The sequence below is a fragment of the Melopsittacus undulatus genome, chromosome 15 (assembly GCF_012275295.1).
Source record: "Melopsittacus undulatus isolate bMelUnd1 chromosome 15, bMelUnd1.mat.Z, whole genome shotgun sequence".
NCBI classification, from domain to species: domain Eukaryota; kingdom Metazoa; phylum Chordata; class Aves; order Psittaciformes; family Psittaculidae; genus Melopsittacus; species Melopsittacus undulatus.
The window spans coordinates 3,403,409-3,425,896 of record NC_047541.1 but is presented as its reverse complement, the minus strand read 5'-3'; the positions used below and the strand labels follow the sequence as shown (position 1 = coordinate 3,425,896).

At 40.5% G+C, this 22,488-nt stretch overlaps 1 protein-coding gene across 6 annotated transcripts in view; it reads right to left on the bottom strand.

The window, feature by feature from the left end:
• Window positions 1-21,146, bottom strand: part of NCAM1 (neural cell adhesion molecule 1) — a 99,756-nt gene extending 78,610 nt beyond the window's left edge. For all 6 annotated transcript variants that reach the window (XM_031044106.2, XM_031044107.2, XM_031044108.2 and 3 more), the window contains exon 1: window positions 20,879-21,146. In XM_031044106.2, coding sequence (XP_030899966.1) covers window positions 20,879-20,930 — 52 coding nt within the window. In that variant the 5' untranslated portion in view covers window positions 20,931-21,146. The remainder of the gene's footprint in view (window positions 1-20,878) is intronic.
• Window positions 21,147-22,488: the final 1,342 nt, after the last annotated feature.

The window sequence follows — 22,488 nt, the reverse complement described above, 5'->3', positions numbered from 1 at the left end:
AAAGGATGCATACTTGTATTCAAAACAAAGCTCTGCCAGAATTTACATCTCTTTCAGTGTACAGAGAAGAATATAAGAACTATAGTTACAGGAAGCACCTGACAGAGAGTAAATGTTGTATTCACAACACTTCGGCCTTCAATCATGCACTGCAACATGCAAAGCAACTGCACAGTCATATAAATACCCACGCTTACCAAAGATAAACTCTGGAGTAGTATGTATGCACTTCATGTGCAATCAATCTTAGTCCTAAAATCAGTACTGACTCATAAATGAGGGGTTATTTGAGTTTTGTTAAGAAGCATTTTCTTCTCTTGTGCGAAGAATACTAAGCCTTATTTATTCTTTCTCTAAAGTCTGTTTCAAAGATTGTCTGTATCAAACAATAAAGTGCAAGCTTTATATACCACTAATACACAATTCAATAGATTTTAATGCTTTTTTCCTTTTGCACCTATTGAGGAAAAAGACAAAAAGACAAATGACAATTACCACAGCAAGCAAAAAAACCTGTTAAACCAGAGCACTCCAAAATAGTACAAGCCAGCAACTGTTTATGTAAAGAACAATGTTATCTAGCTACTGTGTAAACTCATTAAAAAGTGCACTCAGGAGGCATGCTTCTGAATCAGAACTAACATACAAGGTGATTTCTTTTTATCAGCCAGTACCTCCTGGGACATCCTAATCCTTTACTTCATCAGAACAGAGATTAAGAGCTGCAATTACAGCAAGAAACAACAAAAATAGTTAATGACCGTGAATACATTGAGTGATCAGCAGGTTTTGCCACAATATTTTTTGAGTAAAACCATCTTCTCTGAGAGGCTGATGGACATATTATAAGCTCAAATCAGATACCTGGCCATCTCTTATCACATCCACATGACTTTTACTTTCAACCACCTGCTCTATTTCCCCTACTCTTCCTCAAATTGTTGCAAACTGGTAAAAACAAACTTGCAAAGTTTGGTAACAGATGGTATGAGAAATGTGGCATCTCATATATGCATGAAAACACTAATTTAATCAGTTCTGTCATTTAGTTAAATAGCAACAAAAGCCCTATGAGAACATGACTCACTATGATTCTGGAAAAAAAATACCCCTGCAGAAAATATGTGAATGTAGATTTCAAGAAAGCTTAAAATTAATAGTCAGATACAACCATCAGGCCCCATATAGAAATCCCTGAATTCAAAACAGAGAAGCCTGGCCAACTTGACATTAGGAGGCATTTCTTAACAGAGCGGGTGGTCAAATATTGAAACAGACTTCCCAAAGAGGTGCCTGACAGTGTTTAAGAGGCATTTGGACAATGCCCATTATAATATGTTTAGCTTTTGGTCAGTCCTGAAGTGATCAGGAGTTGGACTAGATGATGGCTGGAGGTCCTTTCCGATTGAACTATTCTTTTCTCCTGTGCTTGTGGGGAATAAAGTAATGGTACTTCAAATGTCCATGTACGAAAACAACCACACAGCGGTCAATTGTTGCCTTCTTAAGTTTCTTCTTGCTATCCATGTTTTACATTCCAGGTTTACATCCTTTTCCAGAATTCAAGCAGCCTGTTTTACTAACTGCAGCACCTAAACCCCACCACTACTCCCTCATACTGCCAATACGGTGAACATACAAACACAACAGGATAAAAGCAATCCTCAACTAGTATCCAGATATTCCACTACTGGTTTAAATACAGGATAATTGTTATCTTTGCATCCCTTTATCCCTTTGTTAAGGGATATGAATCAGGACTTTCCACCTCAGGTCACCGTTCCTGAAAGCTGACAGCCACCATTACTTTCCCTTAGGACGTCTATCCACAAACCCCAGAATGACAGAGGTTTCTCCATCTTAAATCAATCTCCTGCTCCTGAGTCCAACTTTCAGCATGCATCTGCCACAATTTTTGGAGATCTCAGGCATGTAAGGAGACCACTCAGTGAGAGAAGAAAATGAAAAACCTTCCATTGCTATTTTACACCGATTTCATGTCTTAACCCAGCCCACTGTGATGGCCTTTCTATTAGCCTCTCCCTATTCCTTCCAGATGCAACACCTTTTCCCTTCATATAAACATATAATTAACTGATAGATCCATTACCTCTGTTCTTCCTTCTGTTTTTTTAAAGCACCCAAGTGCAAGAAATAACTTCTTGCAGAGACTCACTTCACAAGCACAAATCAGGGCTGAATTAGGCAGCTCTCTTCACACGTTTTGCTCTGTCCTCTTCATAAAATACCACAGGAAAACATGCTCATATTCTCTGAAATACCAGAGAGAAATAGGTAAATATTATCTATGCACAAGCAATGTCACTCTGATTACAGCTTTTCCTGAAATCTAACTCCCAGCTCTATCCATACTGGAAGGTTTTTGTTCCCTTGAAGTGCACTTCCCTCTGAATTAAGCTGGACTTTCCCCCACCTTAATAAAAAACACATTCTCATGTATTTGTTAGCATTAAAAGCCTGCTGCTTTTCAAATGTATCACTGTTAAAATTCTGACACAGTACTGAAGTTTAAATGATAGCATTCCTAACTAGCTTCCTGCCAAAGATTTGTATCAAGTATTCTCCCTTGCATCTTATACAATACCATAAACCTACTGCCAAACAAAAAAAACAGTAAAGAACAGCAGTTTGAACAGTGATCCCACTGTCTCTCCAACACATCAAAGCACATGATGCAGCTGTTCATAATGGGCAGGCACTCAAGGGAACATGAGCTTATGCCTGAATTTGATTAACTGGAAATGACATCACGATTTATAACACAATTTTCTAATTCTAAAGCAGTAATCTATAATGAGTTAGACACGGCTCACGTAGGACTCGCTTAGCTTGTAATCAGAAATAACTGCTTTGTCATCTTTCCCTTTTTGGCCTTTTCCATGCCAAAGAAATACAGGAAAGAAAAAAAGAAATGTAACCGCTTATGACAGAAAACAGAAGGAGTAAATCTGAGCTTCAGAGGTTAAAATCAACACCCATATGATGAAAATACACTATAAACAAGAACGACATGGTTGATCGCAAAGCCTGCCATTGAAATGGAAATGCACTGTAAATGCACGATGATTTTTCTACTTCATCTATTGTTAACATTCAAGCTATGCTTCATTTTTAATTAGAAGGAAAAAAACCCAAACTCAACAAATATAAACTTGAGCTGTCTCCAGAGCTGTAATTCATGTTACATGAATCTCAAACACATTTCTGATCCAACACCACATGTGCAGGAATCAGGGCATTCTGGGTGCTATCTCCTCCATAGCTATATATCATCGTCCAGCAGCTACTTCATCCCCCAAGGTGCTCTGATGGACCACCCTGCCAAACTATACATTTAAGAAGTATTCACGTCACCTAACACAGCAGCTCAAACTGTGAGCCAAGGGTCCCCAGACTTCCCAGACAGCGGAATAGGACAGGTGTCCTAGCAGAGTATTTAGAGTACTTAACGTAAGTAACCATCTGTCTGATTCCACACTTTAAATTGCCTTCTGAAAGCGTTCACCAGTCTTGCCCAATTCTGCAGTAGAAAAAGCCACTAGCTGACATAGGCAGAGTAACTAACTTCAAGCATGAATGCTTACTGCTGTTTCTATACAGTCTGTGTATTTAGTGGCCTTTGGTAACTTCTATGATGTCTGATCACAGTCTTAAGACTATAAGGCAGACTTCCAGAGGGGACTTACTTGCCACAAGAAACAAATTTATAATGCACAAGTGCTCCATCTATAGCCCACCACACTGTTAAACCACTGATGTTAAACCCTGGGTCAGTTCCTTTGAATTCACAGAGAACTGTCATTTACATTTGCTAAGGGAAAAAAAAGAAACAAAGCAGTAAACTTTCATCCTGTCAGAAAAGTTAAATACAAAAATGTAAGTAACACAAGAATCAACTCTAAATTAACAGTCACCTTGCAGAAAAACCCCACAAACAAGTACAACCAAACCACAGCACAGTACACAAATGTGCCATTACTCTAACCGGGTACGTAACACTGCTTCTTGATTCACATGCCATTTATCCAAGTCTTCTTTTTTTTAATAGTAGGCCTTTTTACCCTTTAACAACTCCTCTTGCTTCACCAGAGAATTACCTCCAGTAGAGTTCCCTGCTGCAGCCCTGTGTCACGGGTAAGAAATGCAAATTGTACTATGACTCACTGTACTTCTCGGCCATTCTTATTTTAGTCACACTTTCTCAGTCTATTTAACACATTCAGGTTGCATTGTTTGGGGACTTTTTATACATGCCATCCACCTCAACAGCGGGATTCTGCTCAACATCACACAAGTTTGCTTCCAAAAAACAAGGAAGGACTTAACTGCTCTGTTTTTCTAAAAGAAACAAGATGAGGGAAGGACATATGCGAAGCTTCCAAAATTCTTCCCTTGCAAATTTATAAGCATAGTGTTTTCCATCTGTTTCCAAAGAATGTCAGATAATAAATTACTATTCCACCTTCTGTTCTGGAAAACAGACCTTGTACTCATCATCTGCTCCCTCCCCCTCCATGCCTCTACCCACCTCCGTCATCAGTTCTGATTGATTATCCCAACAGAACAAGTCAAACAGACCTACATACGCTCCAGTAAATTTTCCCTTTCTATTTACAATTAGATTTGTGGTATGTCCAAAGAACAGCAGGCTGCTGGTCCCCACCAGTCTCAGAGGACAGAGACTACTCCTGAGCACTTTTAGCCACACCTGACATGATAAAGTTATTACCCATGCATTTATACAGTTATAGATATATAGATGTATGTAGAATGGTAATATCAAAACTTCAAATTGCTAAACAATATGCAGTGAACAAGATACAGAAATTGTGAAGAGGAGAACAACAGCAGTGGAAAGTCACTATAACATATATTGATTATAACCCAGAAGGGCAATATATTTTCACAAATTCTGTAAAATCCTTATCTGATTCAAAGATATTTATGAGATTCAAACAATTTGTATTTTATCAGCTCATACCTTTTATATACTGTCTGAAAACAGTATGCTGAGGGACTTTTACAGCTTTTACCTACATGGCATTCTAATTCATAGGAAAATGCCTTGCATCATTACAACAACAGATCAGGGTGTGCTATGCCTGGTAAAAGAGAACTGTAATTATGTGTTAGGAGCCAGCTCAACAATTGAACCTACAGTTTAAGAGGGGAAAAAACAAAACAAAAAACCCCAACCCACACCAAACAACAAACCCTAAACCAGACAAAGAATATTAGCCCATAAATCAAACTGTTTCATGGTACTTAAAACTTAAGTGCATGAAGGCAGATTGCCAACTAAACAAGAACGGATTCCAACTGCCCCATGTGCATCACAATAGTATCTTGTCCAATTAAGCCACTGTCCATGCAAACATCTTGATACAGCTTTTAAAGAGTTACAGCCTTATCATTTAGGTTTTAAACCTGCCCCTGCCCTTTTAAACGAAGAGCTGGCTAGTGCTGGAGTTGGGTTTGAGATGTGAAGCTCATTTTTCTGTACTATGGAAGCCTCCCATGCCAGACAGGAGGAGACAAAGCCACCAGCTGCTGGAAAAGCACATTGAGCTATCGAACAGCACAGCAAGCCCCCAGGGAAATACGCAGCTCAGTGGGTAGCTGCCGTAAGTTCTACACACAGATGCAAAAAGTACAACTGAAGGATCAAAAGCCTAATGGTCTAAACCATTCAACATCTACAATACTGAAAAATGGCTGGAGATTCACTATCAGATCTTACACTCCTCTGAGATGCCAGGTCCCTTCAAATACAGACCAGACAGAAAGCAGATTCTGCCAATAGCAAAATGAGGAGCCTGTTTTCTTTGGAAGACCAGTTACTTGCAAATCACTTGCCGGGAAGATAGAGGAAATATATAGCCCTTACTTTATGGAGGGAGGGAGATCGGAGACAGACCTGTCCACACACTGTAAGCGCAAGAGCAAGAGTTCTTAAGCTCAGGCTAAAATCCTAAGAGAAACTCCATTTCTCTTGTGCAGCAACAGACTGAAATGCCCACAAGCCCTGGATTCAAAGTCAACAGAGGCAAAACTGCAAAACCGCTTATAGCTCCCCCTCAGCCTGATATAAAACAAGATTACATGAAGAAAACAAGGTAGTGTTGGGTAGAAGAAAGCATTTATTCTCATGTAGCTTGCAAAAAATCTCCCCCACCAGCCTGAAATCAAGGTCCATATGAGACTCATACATTTATGATGTACAATGGGAGTATTTAATGGCATGGACAAGGCATAAAAATAAGACGAGACATGAAGCTACCACAAGCCCTCCTGAAGCCCCAGCTCTATTAAGTTAATTAGCTAATCTTCTACCCTGCCACAACTGTTACCAGCAGAACACCTACAGCTTTTGCAAAGGTCTCTGTCCCAGCTATACAGTCTGCCAACTTCAAAGGTGAATTTCTTCCCAGCAAGCCGAAAACTGTGAACTGTTAACTGAGTCAAAGACTACTCCAACTGTCTTTCCCAGAACAACAATTTCAAGGATGGCAAGGGAACATACCAATCTAGCTCCTTTGATTAAGCTGTCATCTTTGTACAGTGCATGTAGAGCTTGGCTCAGCATGATCCTGAGGACCTTTGCTGAGAACTCTTTGTGTATCAGCTTTACAAAAATAACTGTCATGGCCATTTCTACCCTTACTGCTGGAATAAAATATGCTCCTGTCATATTCAATGCCCTTCAACAAGTTGAAATCTATTTGATGCTAACCGAAGCTAGTACTCGTACAATCATTACCTGCCAGAAATACTTTCTTCTCCTTAACAGGCCAATCTTCTGAATGCTGCAATGTTTTGAGACACAATTAAGGAAAACCCAGCTGTCTATCAAACACTGTCTGTACCAATACACAGGACCAGTTCCTTGTCCTTAACATTGCCAGAGGATAGTTAAGCAAAGAAGATAAAAAAATTAGGCAAATACTTCTTCTGATTTATCTTCCCAGTTCTGAAGAGTTTAAAAATATGTCTATGATTGAATATCCCATGCAAAATATCAGTTCATCACTTCAGAAGCACAAGGTTAGGAAGAATACTATATGTACAGACAAGAAAAATAAGGAAGTATTACTGATCATCATCTTACATACGCTTCCTATTCCAAAAGGAAAAATCTCCCACCATACTTCACCAATAAAACAGCACTTGGTGTTTTTTTCCATAGAAAGCAACTTTATCAACAATAAATTAGTGCCACCTAGTGGAGTTCAAAACGTTAACCTGGACCAGCCTGGCCTTCATATCTTACCTGTCCTTTACTGCACCATCCTTAATTTATGATCCCTATAAACATCTAAATGAAATGAATGCACAAACAACACGGAAGATCTTCCCTGCAGCGCTAGCAGTTGATAAATACACCGGTATAACATGCACTTAAGGATTCCTCAACATCTTTAGATCTGCAGCAGCAACTCATGAAGACCAATGCATGTCTTCAGCAGAAACTCATCTTTAGAGCTATTGAGCATGCAGCCAATAGCTCTGCAGTTACAATAAATATGGGCAAAAAACCACCAGAAATGTTCAGTAAAATGGAAAAATAACATGGCAGCAATTTATTTATCCAGCAGTTTTGAAAATAAGAATGCATAGGGAGGTTTCTCTTAGAGAAGGCTCAGGGGGAGATATGATCTATTCATTAAAGTATCTGAAGACATGGTGCCAAGAGGATGTGCCCAGAGTCTTCTCAGTAGTGCCAGGCCATAGAACAAGAAGCAGTAGGCATAAAATAAAACACAGGAAGTTCCATTTGAACATGAGGTCTTGACTGTGAGGGTGACCAAGCATTGAAATAGGTTGCCCAGAGAGGTCACAGATTCTCCTTCCCTAGAGATACTCAAGAGCTGTCTGGCCACAATACTGAGCAATGTGTTTGTTCTAGGTGCTTGGGCAGGGAGGTTGGACTAGGCAACCGTTGGTGGTCCCTTCCAGCATCAACCATGCTATGATTCTGTGAACAATGTGACATCATTGCACATTATTAAATATATATATATAAATATTACTCTGTGATAATACATTTTTCTGTTTCAGCACCTCTGCAAAGGCACCAACATAATTTATCTGCTATATAGAAGTAAAACCCGTTATCATTATCTATGAGTTAATTCAAGCAACACTTACATGAGCTTCCCTATTTCTGTTAAGATTTAGGATTGCTGCTATATGCCCAATAGACAGAGAATGCCAACTCTAACTGTAACACTGTGCATTATCTTTGTTAACGATTACGTTCAGAACTGGTTTGAAACATGTGCAAAGAAATATCATTATCCCATGTTCATAATGCATGGCGAATGCAAGGTGATCAATCTTACCCAGTATACTTCACAAAGGACATGAGAGGAATACAATACAGAAGAAAACCCAAAACCATTCTAGATCTTTTGCCTTACTTCTCTTAACAACTGACTCTTAAAAAACCAAATACATCTCAAAACATTACATAATTCCTAAGGCTGGCTGCATAGAAATGTCCTACAGCATGCAAGTGCTATGTCCCAAATTAGGGAAAAGTAAATCAGATGATGGAATTCTAATGATGTCTTCTAACGTTTAACACAATATATACATCAGCAGCATAATCAAAGCTGCCCCCATCTCACTGGACTTGCTTCTGATTCCTGTAATTGTAAGCAAGACAGGAATCGGCTATTAGATATGCTGTCCACAGTGTCCTTTTAAGATAACAAGAACAGATCTCACTTATAAAAATGGAAAGTAATTACACTGGCATTTACTAGCAACCAAACACCAAAGTGCTTTTCTATCTCTGGACTAACAAACTGAAACAGTCCAAACAAAACAGGAGCACATACCACAATTTAAATCAGAAAACCATCATTTGTGGTAATGAAATTCCAGGCTTTTATATAAGTATGAAATATGGTTATTCAATTTTCCACCCATTTCTGGGTTTTATGCAATTATAAGCAGGACTACATCTCAAGCCATGATGCAGTGTTAACACACAAACATTTAACAAGAATAGATGCTATGGGTGAATTGGCTGGCTATGGAACTGATCAGAAAGATAAAAAAATCTTTATGGAGAAATGCAAAAGTGATGGTAATTTCCTTGAGAAAAACCCATTCCTTTTTGCTGGTGTGAGCTGTGCATTCTTTTCTCATGTCCTCACATTTTACTCCCTTTGCAAAGGTACAGAAGGCTACAATCACAGAACAGAAGGACTTCAAAACAGAAAGTACAATGCATAGTTATGTGTGAAATAGCCAGATATGGCCAAGATGCTGAAAGATTATTAATACACTGCCCCAAAGTTACAAAAGGAGGTTAATTCTTGTTAAAGCTTCCACATATCTAAGGGCTGAATTATGCATCCTGTATACAACAGAGACTACATTTTCTTTCTGAAACATTTGTTCTGCGGGCTACGATTTTGGCAAAATACATGTTCATTTTACAATTATGTCCAACTTTCAGTTGTTCCAATGGGAATACTGATACCCAGAGAGCTTACATTTACAATGCTATTATTTAGCTCAAGTATGAAAATATGTTAAAATTTACATTAAATATGTAAATGCAGACTCTTTAAAATGCTTTCAGATCCAACACATCAGGCAGAGATATTTTTAGTTCTAATCCATTTAAAGTGCTAAATTCCAAGGGAATCAGCAGCATTGCTTTCACTCACCACTTCAACTCAATTCTTCTGGTCCCACTACTCATTGCAAACTTCAAGAAAAAGAAGATAAGATAAAACCATTCATGCGAAGAAAATACATTTATCCTTTATATTTTAATATTTGAAGGTAGTTCTGTTTGTCCCAATAAACACTGAATCACAACTGCATTTGAACACAAGACATTGCAGTAATACATAAATACTGCAGTGCCTTCACAAAATAAGTTAGTGTGGGACTTGCTATTTTTATGTCAAGTCTTATTATTTGCATGTACAAATTTAGGTTCATGAGAAACTATTACTAGGAATACACAAAAGCTTCTGAGTATGGCACCAATTATTCCCTAGACTCAGTGACTGCAGCTAGATACAAAGCCACAAGAAAACAGAATATTAAGCCATGGATAACTGCAACAAAAACAGTTAATGATTTGGTGACACATTTAGCTTATTATTTCATTTAAATCTAAATCAGTTTTAACAAAACAAGTATTCTCCATATACAGACAGTTTCTTTTAACCAAAGAATGTTTTGAAATCAGAATACCCTAGAACTTCCATCTATAGATAACTGGCATAAGTCAGCCTTTTCTTTGGGGATTAACATTTTCAAAAGGCAGACAGTATCTAAAACAGAGAGACAGGTTATCAGAAACGCAAGTATTCATATTAAAATGAAAGTGACTGCTTACATTTATTGCCATTGTCAGAACAGTAGAGCATTTAGTTTTCTCGTTTGCCACAAGTTATTATGTTAGCAATAAAATGAAGCAAGTGCAAAACAAAGCTTCAAACTACTATTGTATAAGCAATCACAAACCACTGCTATTCATCACATATCTGAAGTGTGTCTGCCCTGTGACTATGCACAGAATACAGGGAAAACACAACGTAAACATACTTCATATACTGTTTCAACAACTTTTGCCCCAAGCACAAAGGGCACCTTTTTAACCTGAATAGTCAATGTCTGTTTAGCAAAGAAGCAGCAATGTAACTGCTTCAGAAGATGTATATTTAAAAAAGTGTTAAAATAAATGTATATTTAAAAACCACTTCAATACACTGCAAGGTATCTTCTGGCCGAAGAGTAAAAGGATAGATCAGACAGATATGAGTTTGTTTAATGCATTACTTAATGATGTTCAGATTTGCTGAGGATAAATATAGAGGAAGATTTTTGTTCTTATAACAGCATAGAACATAAGTGTGAAATACTATGAAATGTTGACAGACTAAGTGTTTTAACTACTAACAGTACAACCATTTAAAAGAGCTGAGTGTCTAGCAAGGAAAAGATCACTGTATACATACATTTTCTGTATTTCTTCCTAACCACCCACAGGAAATCATTATTGGAAACACCAGGTCAAATTAATTTTAGAGTGAGCAGTAAGGCAGATCCTATGTGGGGGCAAAAAAAAGCTTCCTCCTAAGGCGACTTTTTTCCTCTTTCAACCTGCTGAGAAAAACATTACCACAACTCATTTCAACTCAAAGGAATGCCCACTTATTTGCAAAGTGCAGTCTTTGGCCAGTCTGAGATTTACATTCATCTTTACTCAAGTAATAACTCTGAACCTTCATCAGTAATCATGTTGACAGGGTGCCCACTTGACATGATCCCTCAGTACAGTATCACAGAACATGTGAGAGAAGTTCCTTCCTGGCTATTACATATGACTATCACTGATGTGGATAACAGCTTTGTACACATGCCTAAGTGCAGGATTCACCTCCTAATGACTGATATTATGCAGCAGCAAACTGAACAAGAGCACAGTAATTAAAAAGTCACTTCTTCAGTTTAGTTTTACTTTACTTTCAAACTGTAGATAAAAAACCCCTACTATAATAAGCAATCACTACAGAACTGAGAGATTAACAATGTTCTTTCTTTTTCCTGTAGACATGTCCAGCTGTGGAAAGACAAAAGCTAGGACAGGAAAAATGCTACCAACGTGAACACAACCAGATAAGGTTACGAATGTGAGACAAGGTGTATATCCAGCTATAGCTTGATCATAACAGAAAGGACACAGAAATAACCACACAGAATTCTAGTGATAACAACAAGGAGAAAAGCTAAAGAGGACTGATACCTATTCATAAAGATTTTCACTTATAACTTCTTTCTTAGTATCTGTTAGTTCTTGCAGACTAAGTGTCCATAATTACCACATACACACATTTTATCTTCTTAGAAGTCCTACAATATGACTGTTATTTTTCTAACAAATATCAACACTAGGGAGTATGTAACAGATGCTGAACACCTTGAAGTTGCATCCCACAGATCAAATCCAAAAGGATTTAGGGGACTATTGAGTAATTCTGTATGTCTGTTCACAACCCCTAAATGCATGTTATACCTCTAAGGGATTACCTTTTGAAAACACTACAACTGAAATATGGTTACAGTAGTCCGTTCTTTTGAATTTTGCAGGCTTATCATTGAATAAGCTACTTGGACAAGCAGCTGTTGATTATATTCTTCCAAAATGCTATACACAAGTGTCTGATGACTATTTCTCTCACTATTAACATATTGAAAACATGAAACGAAGTTCTTGAAAAATTCTAATTAGCTGATACTGGAAGTACACATTTTGCATGCTAGATCCTAAGCTACACAAAGGAGTATCTTTAGCCTATTGGTGTTATTTATACCCACACTATAGAGAAAGTTTTAAAAAGGGTTATTTATAAGGCTTTCAAAGTACACACAGGAGTGCACTGTATAAGTGCATTGTTTTATCATAATGACACCACAGACTGCACAACTATTCAGCAGCTAAATATTAAGACAGCTATCATTAAAATGCATCACAGACAGAAATACAACATCAATATCAGTTGTATGTATTATTTGCTACTACACTTAACCTCTACACACTGGAAGTGCAATGTGCTTTATATGAAGAAAATAAAAGCACAAAGTAATGGAAAGTGTACCGCATAGATGATTCAGTGGTTTTTCTTTCTGACTGTAGATGTGGTAACCACAACAACATACAGGAAAAGCTTTGATTCCATCTCTACCCTAGACTACACAGTTGCACACATAGACCACAAACCAAACCATTCTCACTAAAATAAAAAAGGGAAAGTTTATCAAAAGAATGCTCTTCCTGTCTTCCTGCATTAACAGCATTACCTAACCTACACAAACACTCATGTTCACAACAAGCCACCTCATTCTCTGTTCAGCTAAGAAGATACCATTTTGTATTACTGATTGCAACAATAAAAATGCTAAAAGCTCCATTCCTGTGATTAGTTTCTGGAAAGACTTTTTCAAGTTAAAAATCAACCATTCAGATGTCTCTTTCTCCACTGCATTCACCAGAAACAACATCAACACAGAAATAGACTAGGTTTCACCTGTACTTAAAACAGAAGCTGTTGATAATGCTACTTATAACCACCAGAGTGCCAAATGATTTGCAGGCCAATACTCCTACTCATTATCCCACAGTTCCTTTCAAAATGAAATTCTCACTATAGCATATTCTCCATATATATTACTTACACACATCTTACACTGATACATCTTTTCCTTTAGGATAGCAAGCAAAATAGTTTGAGAACTATCACTCATCAAAACATCTCTACCATTCCCTAAAGTTCATGTTTCAAAATCTCAGAATGAAAAGGTTTGAGTTTCAGACTGTCACCTTCCTTGCTTATAGGAAAGGATGTTCAATGTTAAAGTAACAGAAAAACTCACCTCTCCTGGATGTGCAGCCAGAACAGAGTACAAAGGTAGAAACTCATTAACGTGTCACCCCATATTGCTCTGAAATAACAGCTAAACTACAGTACCAGGGTAGGCCTAAGAAATCTTGTCATTCCAAAACTTAGCAAACTGAAAATTTCCCCACTCTTTACACCTTCCACAAGTTTCCCAAAGATATCAAGGCCTAGAATTTTGGCTACTGTATTTGTAAGGCAAGTATTAAACATGTCACCAATATTTTATCTTCCTAATTGCCTGATAATCCACAGAGTACATTTAATTGAGAGTATCCTGCATCCTGTGGATTACATCATACAATGATGAGTCACTCCCCTTTTAACCCTACCCCCAGTGTTGAGTCTCCTTACAAGCCAGAACCGCTCCACATGAAACGCAATGACCAAATGGGACTGTTCTTCCACAAAACACTGCGCTAATTCTCCTGCATTCAGTGTTTCCACTTGAATGGAATAAAAACCCTTTTGAGAACAACAATTCCAGTTTTCCCCCCCCCTTTTTTTTCTCAGGCACACTATGGGACTCCTCAATGCATGCACAATGCAAATAAGGCAAACTTCCTTTGAAAGAGTGATTAATATGCAAAGACAGCCTGCTTTTTCATGGCATGTGAAGAACCACCACCAAGTATTTCCAAATTCTGAGGTTTCTTCAATTATTCCCAGTGTTTATTTTAAACATAAGATTATGCAATAATACCACACACTAAGACCAATTTGCCAATATTGTGTAAACACTACCAAACTGGCTGTTCATCTTTTGTGTCATATTTAAATGCAGCCTTCAAAATCCTAGATATGAAGGAATTGGAAAAAAAAAAGAACTTGGATTTTTGAATCCTCTTCATGTTAAAAAGTCTGCATTTAAACCCTACTGCAAAGAACTGCACTATTTTGTTTTAAGTAATGTTTAGGGGGATTTTAAATAAATCACGAACATTTACAATCTTATAAACTATTTTAAATGCCAGTTAACTTCTGAGCAAATACGCTGCAGTTCCAGTAACATTTAAAGTTACAATACATGAAACATTTGGAAAAGCCCATTCAGATGCAGAGACATAAATTTGCTATTTCATCTGTATACAATTCTCATCTGTATTTATCACTTATCACCTGGTCAATTACACTTTCTATGTACAACCCAGCCAGTACAATTTTCTCCCATGGGAAAGGCCTTTCCATTTCAAGATCTGATACACCATACTCTGCCCAAAATGAGCTCAAAATGTACTCTGAATGTGTTAAGTGACATTCGCTTCTTATCCTAACTCTTTATTTCATACATTTCCTTTAAAGGTCCCTTCCAACCCAAACTCTTCTAGATCATCTAGTTCAACAGGGGAAGGCAGCTACAGCAGGTTACCCAGGTTTCTGTCCAGATGGGTTCTGAATGCCTCCATGGATAGGCAGCCTGTTCCAGGGGAGTATGTTCTGTTTTCTTATACTCGGACAGCATTTTCTCTATTCCAGTTTGTGCCCATTGACTCCTGTCCTGTCATCACTGGATGTCACTGAGGAAAGCTTGGTTTCCTTCTTCATTCCCTCCTATCAGGTATATATCCACATGAATTAAGATCCCCTCAGGTCTTCTCTTTCCAGGCTAAATGGTCTCAGCCTTCTCAGCCTCTCTTCATACAAAAGATGCTCCAGTCCCTCCTGCATCTTTGTGGCCCTTCACGGGACTCCTCCAAGAAGTTAGTGTCTTTTCTGCAAGGGGAGCCCAGAACTGGACATACCACTCCAAATGTGGCTTTACCAGTGCCAAGTAGATAGATTTTAAGAAAATTAACCTGTCTTGTGTACTTTTAAAATCAATACCTAATTGTCAAAGTACCTATCCTGATTTACTAAGACCCAGTTGTTTCAACAGGCTCAAAAACTTAACTATAAAGAAAACTATAAAAATCTATAAAGAAAACCACAACATTTTTATTCAAGACATTCTGGAACACTTAAAATGGCCAAGATTTTGTTTACGTGCAGTCTGTCCTGGCAAACAATAACCTAACAATGTGATATTTGTGTTAACACAAAATAAAACAAATCCATTCCAAGAAATTAACCATTTCACTGGATTTCCAAATTATTTTCCACATCATTCTACCAAGTCTATACTACACCAGGAGACTCCCAGTTTTCACAACACAGCCCTGCAGATATCTGTATCTGTCCTGTCCTAAGATCTAGGATGCAAATAGCTAAAGGATCAGCTACAACACACATCATGTGTCTAGCCTAAACTTCATTTTTTTGCATCAGATTTACAGACATAGGGCTTTCCCCCTGCCATAATAAATTGCTCACAAAAATAGCTGTAGGATCAGTTTCTGCCATACCCTGTGGACACCCCATCTTACAGACTTTTGCTTTAATTCCTTACTTTTCTGGGCAGTGAAGAAACACAGAACCAGCACTAGAAAAAGTGAACAACCCAAGATTTGAACTAAATCTCTCCTCCTAATTTTTAAATCTCAGGTCTCATTTTGAACATAGAGGAGAAAGTTGAGACATATTTATCTTCAGGTGGAAGCATGTTATTTTCTTCAAACATAACATGGCTCCCTTGGTTCTTCTGCAAATATGCAGGTCCAAATGATTACTTGATACCCATACTGATTAGTCACTTTTAAAGTGTGATGGCTTAAGTATTTGGATAACTCATCCAGCTATTAAGCACGGTACTATGTGAATATACCCACAGCAGCTGCTTCTTGAGAGACTCTAGTATCTCAAAGCAATTTGCACTTGCTTAGCAGGATAAACCTTCCATTGTTAGCTGTTCTCCAAAAATTAGCTTTACCATCAACAGCTGCCTAAAGATCTGAAGTTATCAGGACTAAGGCTATTGATGTTCTACATTTGTCCTAGATATTAATAGTTTTGCTGAAGTACCTGCATACATCACTTGAGATAAAATGAAAACTTCAGATGCAAAAGCATACAGTGAAGTCCAAAAAATGCTGTAACAGAAACGGTGAGGTAGCCTTGATAATTTCCAAATATGCAGTCATCTACACTGTACACCTCAACATGTCTTGGCACAAGCTTTTCTTTCACTTGTCCTTGGAAGGTCTAGAAGCTACAGGTATGATTCACTGTATGGATAGCAATTATCTGCCTTATCATTATCTTGGACAGATACAGGGGAAGCTCCTGGACTTGAATTGGAAGCAGAAAAAGAAATATTTTAATGTGAAGTTGAGCCTTGATTTTTATCTATTCCGTTTTCTTTAGGCACCTATATTGCAAACTAAGAACCACAGAACAACCTTCTTTTGGTACTTAGTAGTGACTGCCTCAGACATTTATAAACAATCTATCAGAAGGGCCTGACAGCCTGCCATTTGGCTCTCACGGTAACTTCAAAAGGCAACGTTCCTAATGAGCAGCTGCAGTGGGGAAGCTGCATTTCAACACCATGAACTGAAAGGGCATAATGGCACTACCGCCAAACCCACCTAATTTACATCCCTTTGCATTAGCAAGGGCTTTAAACGATGGTAATGTGTTTTCCTAAACAAAAGAAGCCAGAGCCATCATAGAACTGACCTTCAAATTTGCTTCTGTGATTTTTATGTCTCAAAGTCTATTTGCCTGGTGGCTCTTTTTTCCCTCCAGGCCTTGGGTGTTGGGATGATAACCGACACATCAGTCCTATGAAAACATGCGCAAAGGACACCACTCAGGAAAGTGGAGATGCCTGGGAGCTGTAGTTCCCTTTACAGACACACCCTCATTCAAGTCACTTCCAGACATTCTCCTTGGTTTAGAAAGCTATTGTAAGAATCAATTTTATTTCCTCAATGTTTTCAGACTTTTAGATTTATGATTACATTGCTTTACTTATTTAATCTCACATTTCAGACCTCTGGGAACATACAGAATTGGGAAAACAACAAAGACACCATCTTTTCACTGCACCTGAAAAATACTGTAATGGCACCTAGTTGGATTCTTTCTGATAGTTTCCTGCATAAAAGCTATGATACACACTTCTGAAGAAGATCACTTCTCCCAGTCTGCTTACACAGCCATTTCTGGAAGTTCATAATATCTTACTATTTTCAAGTGGTGAGTGAAGTGTACAATAGAATTATTATTGATAGACCAAATCACATTTAAGTATACTGCCGTGCTAAACCAATGCTTCAAAAGCCACGTAAGAAAAACAATAAAAGAATGTTGTGTTCTCTATATAAACAGGATCATCAGGTGTGTTAATGAGTTAAAATGCAGGATGGCCTTTTAAATGGCAAAATAAAATGTGCTTTTGTCTCTTACTAAAGCTATTTTTCTGTTCCTCCCAGACTGATGGCAGCAGATGCACTATTCCCTCCTCCTCCCCCATCAATTGGTTCTGCTTTCCTGCCAGCAAGTCAAAATAATTCTATAGCGCTACCCCCCCAAAAAACCCTGAAACAACAAAACAACCAAACACACACACCCCACCAAAAGAGAAACAACCAACAAAAATCCCACACCATGCATTTCCTATCAACAAGAAACCAGTCACTTATACCCAATGGCAGTAAAGTCTATCATTACAACACATTTCTGGAGACGAGCCATGGAAAGTAAAGGCGCTTTCATCCTGGACAGCAGCCACAATCTTTAACACTCAAAACCAACATATTCAGTAAATTACTGTTATAGCTAATATACTTAAAAAAGAAAAAAAACCAAAACCAAAACCACACCATTCCCAAAATCAAACAGTTAAGCCAGGCTTTTCCAAGTTCAAACATCAAGAGGATAAAATGTATACAAAATACTCTGTTATTTAGGAAACCATACTTCTCAGGATGTAAATGAAAGAAGGGGAGCCACCTAAAACTCAGCTTGTAAATTATTAGAAAATGTTTTAACTTACTAGATTAAATAAATCATCACTACCACGGGTCAAAATGTGTACAAAATGTGGAATTATTCTAAAAGATGCAAAGGCATCATTTTGTTCTGAACCTACCACATAACCATTGCTCAGACAACAGTCTCTTCAGGGATTCCTCCCTAATAAGCATCTACCTCTTTCCTCCTCTTACATTTAAGCTACTATAAAGCTGTAGTTAGGGTTTCTTTATTAGCATCATCATAGCTGCTCCCCCCCCCCCCTTTCACTGACATCTCTTTCAATATCATAGCTTCCAAAGCCCAAAGCAATAACCTTTCTTCTCCCATCACAGATTGTGGTGAGGTCAGCTGGGAAAAAAAGAAGGGAAAAGCTCTAGCAGACCAAAGCATCCTTTAGCGTGTAAAGCATAACTGATGCGTTGGGTGCTGTTTTTACCATACACAGTGCTGCTGCTTTGTTCTAGCTTTTTAATATTTTATTTGGTTTTTGTGTTCTCCATTTTATGCTGATTTCACAGTCCAGCTCCAGCTGTGCAACTCCCTAGGCACTCCATGCATTTGTAATTATTATTATTGGATAAACATGTATTTGAGTGGGGCAACAGATGAGATGCAGATAATTTTTCTTTGCTTACTCCCATCTACTTGCCCTGAAAAAAAAACGCTTTATTCTCCCCTCCCACAGCTGAGAAAGCCTGTGTGAATGTGTCAAGAGAGGCAATAGCTAAGGAATCACATATAGTAGTCTGGCATTTTCTAATGCTTGAGATCAAGAATGTATGCAGAGATGGTGATTGAAGGGTGTGGCTGAGCCAGATGCAGAGCTGGCTACCGGGAGGAACTGTGCTAAAAATGGAAGGACAACACACCCCCAGTTTGTAATTTATAGACTATATATAACATAAAGGTTTAAATTATAACAAAGATAAGCTATACAGTAATGCTTAGGACACAGGACAGTTGTGCATCATTAAGAACAGTTTTTGGGCTGATGTTAAACAGGTGGCTTGATTTGGCAACAGACTTGAGCACACTGGTGGCAGTGGTCCGCCATGACAGGAGCTGGAATTGAGCCACAACAAGATAGCAATTCTTACTACATGAGCAGGCAGAGCTACAGCAGAAGTAATTGCTTAAGGAGATAAAGAATCGTCAGTATGGGAATGAGGCAGTGAGTGGTTGTGGTAGTTAAGGACAGTACTGAAGCAAGGGTGAAAAGAAGCTCTGCAGTGAGGTCTGTAACAGCAATGATGGGAAGAAATAACTGGGGTGATGCACTGGGGTACACGGCAAGGACACAGAAATGGGTACAAGAGCTATCCGGTGATAGCAGGGATTTGAGCTTTTCTGAGATAGCAACAGCAGTAATTGGCAAGTAGTTATGAAACCATGAGCTGAGAAAAGACTGCAAGTAGTAAAGGCAATGACAGTTCTGAGGCAAAGATAGCAGGGACAATCAGTGTGGGTGCTTCAGGCCACGATGCTTGCCAAGAAGGGGTGGGGGGGGGGGGGGGGGGGGGGGGGGGCTGGAGAGTGATGAGCTGTAGAACAGGACAGGGAGAAAACACTCATATAGCCAAGAGTGGGCGCAGAAGGCTCTGGGGAACACTTCCTAGTGGGTGTGCGTAAGGACAAGGAGCTTGGGGCGACGAGGCTCGCTGAAGGATGGCGACAGGAACGCGGTCCCGCTGGCAGAGGGGGCGGCGTCAACACAGGCGTGGCCGTAACCGCACCCAACCAACCTGCCGTCTCCCGGGGCCAGGCGGGGCCGGCACCGTGCCTTCACCGACGATAGAGACCCAAGCACCGCTGCCGCTCGGGGCCGCCCGCTGAACAGCACCGGCCCTGTGCCGGCCCCCCCGTCACCGCTCCCCTCCGCTTCCCTGCTTTCTTTCTTACAGTTGCTCCAGCCCCCGCCTCTAATTGCGATCGCAACTCTCCCCTCCCCGCTGCAATCTCTGCCCCGCACATGCACCGCTTGCAAGAAGGAGGGCGGATGGGCGGCGGCGGAGGCGGACACCGCCGCGTAGCACAGTAGCATCCTCAAGGTTCACAATGAAAGCCGACGTGACAAGGAAAATCCACCGCCTCCTCGCACGGTGACACCATTAACACAGCGCACGTAGCATCCTCTCCGCTTCGCTCGCGTTCTCCTTCCCCATCCCCATTGTCTGGGATTTACTTCACACCGAAAGCCCAGCCCGGGGGAGGCGATTCCTCCCGTCGCACCCGTGCACAGCAGCACCAGAGAGCATAAGAACCCGCTCGCTCACACCCTTCTCACCTATCCTCCTCCTCCCCCCGCCGCGTTCTCCTGTCAAATTCGCACAGCCCGAGCCATCTTGCCCCTCCCGTTCCCACGACAGCCAACAATGTGCGCGAACCAGCCGCCCCATCACGCACACCGGGTGCGGCTGGGGGGGGACACCCCACCACCGGCTGTCTCCCTGCCAAACCCAGCGGCGTAAAGCAGGGCAGCAGCGGCGGGGTCCGCCCGACCCCATTGTTTGCGCGGCCGGGTCCCGGCACTACCCCGCCCCAGACCCCAGCAGCTCCCCACCGCCCCGGCATACCTGCGGTTCCAAGCAAAACCAACGTCCAGGGCAACACGGTGGCTAGCAGCATCGCAGCCGACCGAGGGGACAGGGAGCCGGTCGTGAAATAGCCTTTTTCTGCCGTTCGGAAGAAACGCAGCTCGCTTCTTTTACGTTTATTTCCCGTTTTTCCGCTCTCTCCTTCCCTCGCCGCTCCTCCCGCTGCCGGCCGCGCTCCGTCTCCGTTACCGCGCTCCCCACACCGCCTTCTGCCGGCTGCGCTCCGGCCGCGTCCCGGCGCCGCCGCACTGACTGACAGGCGGCCTCAGCACCGCGGCCCGGATCCCTGCGCCACGGGCCTCGCGCGGCGGCTGCCACCGCCGTGTTCTTCCACCCGCGCCCGCCTCAAATAGTACAGCGCAGGCGGCGGAGAGAGGGTCTGAAGCTCCGAGGGGCGCTGCCGGTCCCCTGCGGAATGCGGGGCGGGTCATGGAGCCGGCGCCCGACCCGCGGAGGAGACTGCGGGGCTGCGGAGCGCTGAGGCTCGGGGCAGGGCGGCGGCGGTGGTCCCTTAGGGGGTGACTTACTGCCATAGAGATGAAATTGATCAGTGCGCGGCTCTGATTTTCTCCCTGCTTTTGCCTGCATAGGCATAAGGAAGTACCTGCAGGAAGGCAGGTGGGAAACCAGGACAGCAAGGAAAGGACATCTTGTCAATCCCCTACACTCTGTGGGCTTTTGTTCCATTTTTGCATTAGGGTGCCAGCCAGAGCCTGCTCAGGAGGCACTGAGCCAGAAGTTCTCACACTTCTCCTAGTCTCAGGAGTTGTCATAGTTTTGCCATCTCACTTGTGGTGAAAGCCAGGACAGAACTATGGGTGAAGAACTGCTGGGTGAAGGAAGGAGGATACCCACCTTTTGAACCATTTCTGCTAGGCCTCCCTTCACATGGCTCCCTTCACGCACCCCAACTCACACAGACAGTACACCAAAGCTGTTCTAATGAGTTGCATATTTGTGCACATATACAGGATATCTTGAAGTTAAACTTGGTGTCTACAGCAGCAACTCTTCAAGATCTGAGAGGCAGTGGGCACTCAGCTACAGCATCAAGGATCATGTGAATTCAATAGGGGGTTTACAGGAAAAAAGATAATGGTGGAAGTCCATTTTGAATTAGATTTACATTACAATCAACAAAGCCTGTGTTTGTCAGACTATCATGTCTTAACAGTGGTCCTCCAGCTTCCCAAACTACAGGGATTGCTAAGAGCCCTTATTACTTGAGCATAGTATTTACTTGCTTTGGGATCTGTGCTTTAAGGGGGAGAAAGTTCTTAGGAAAAAACAGTACAATTTAAGCTTTTATTTTATGCAGGTCTAACCTACAGTTTGAGTTTTCATTTCGTTAGTATTAGAAAAAAGCACTTAAACTGAAGTAGACTTTTGTCACAACATGCAAAATAATCTGGCTTAGTTGGCTAATTGTAGTTGCCATTAAAAATGAAATTAAAAATACCTAGAGTAGTTGAGAACACATAAGGACTGGTAATGACAGACATTTTAGCAGAGAACTGCCAGGTAGAAACTATTTAGGTGAAGAATAGATTGCTTAGATACACTGACAATACCCTTTGAACACAATTTGA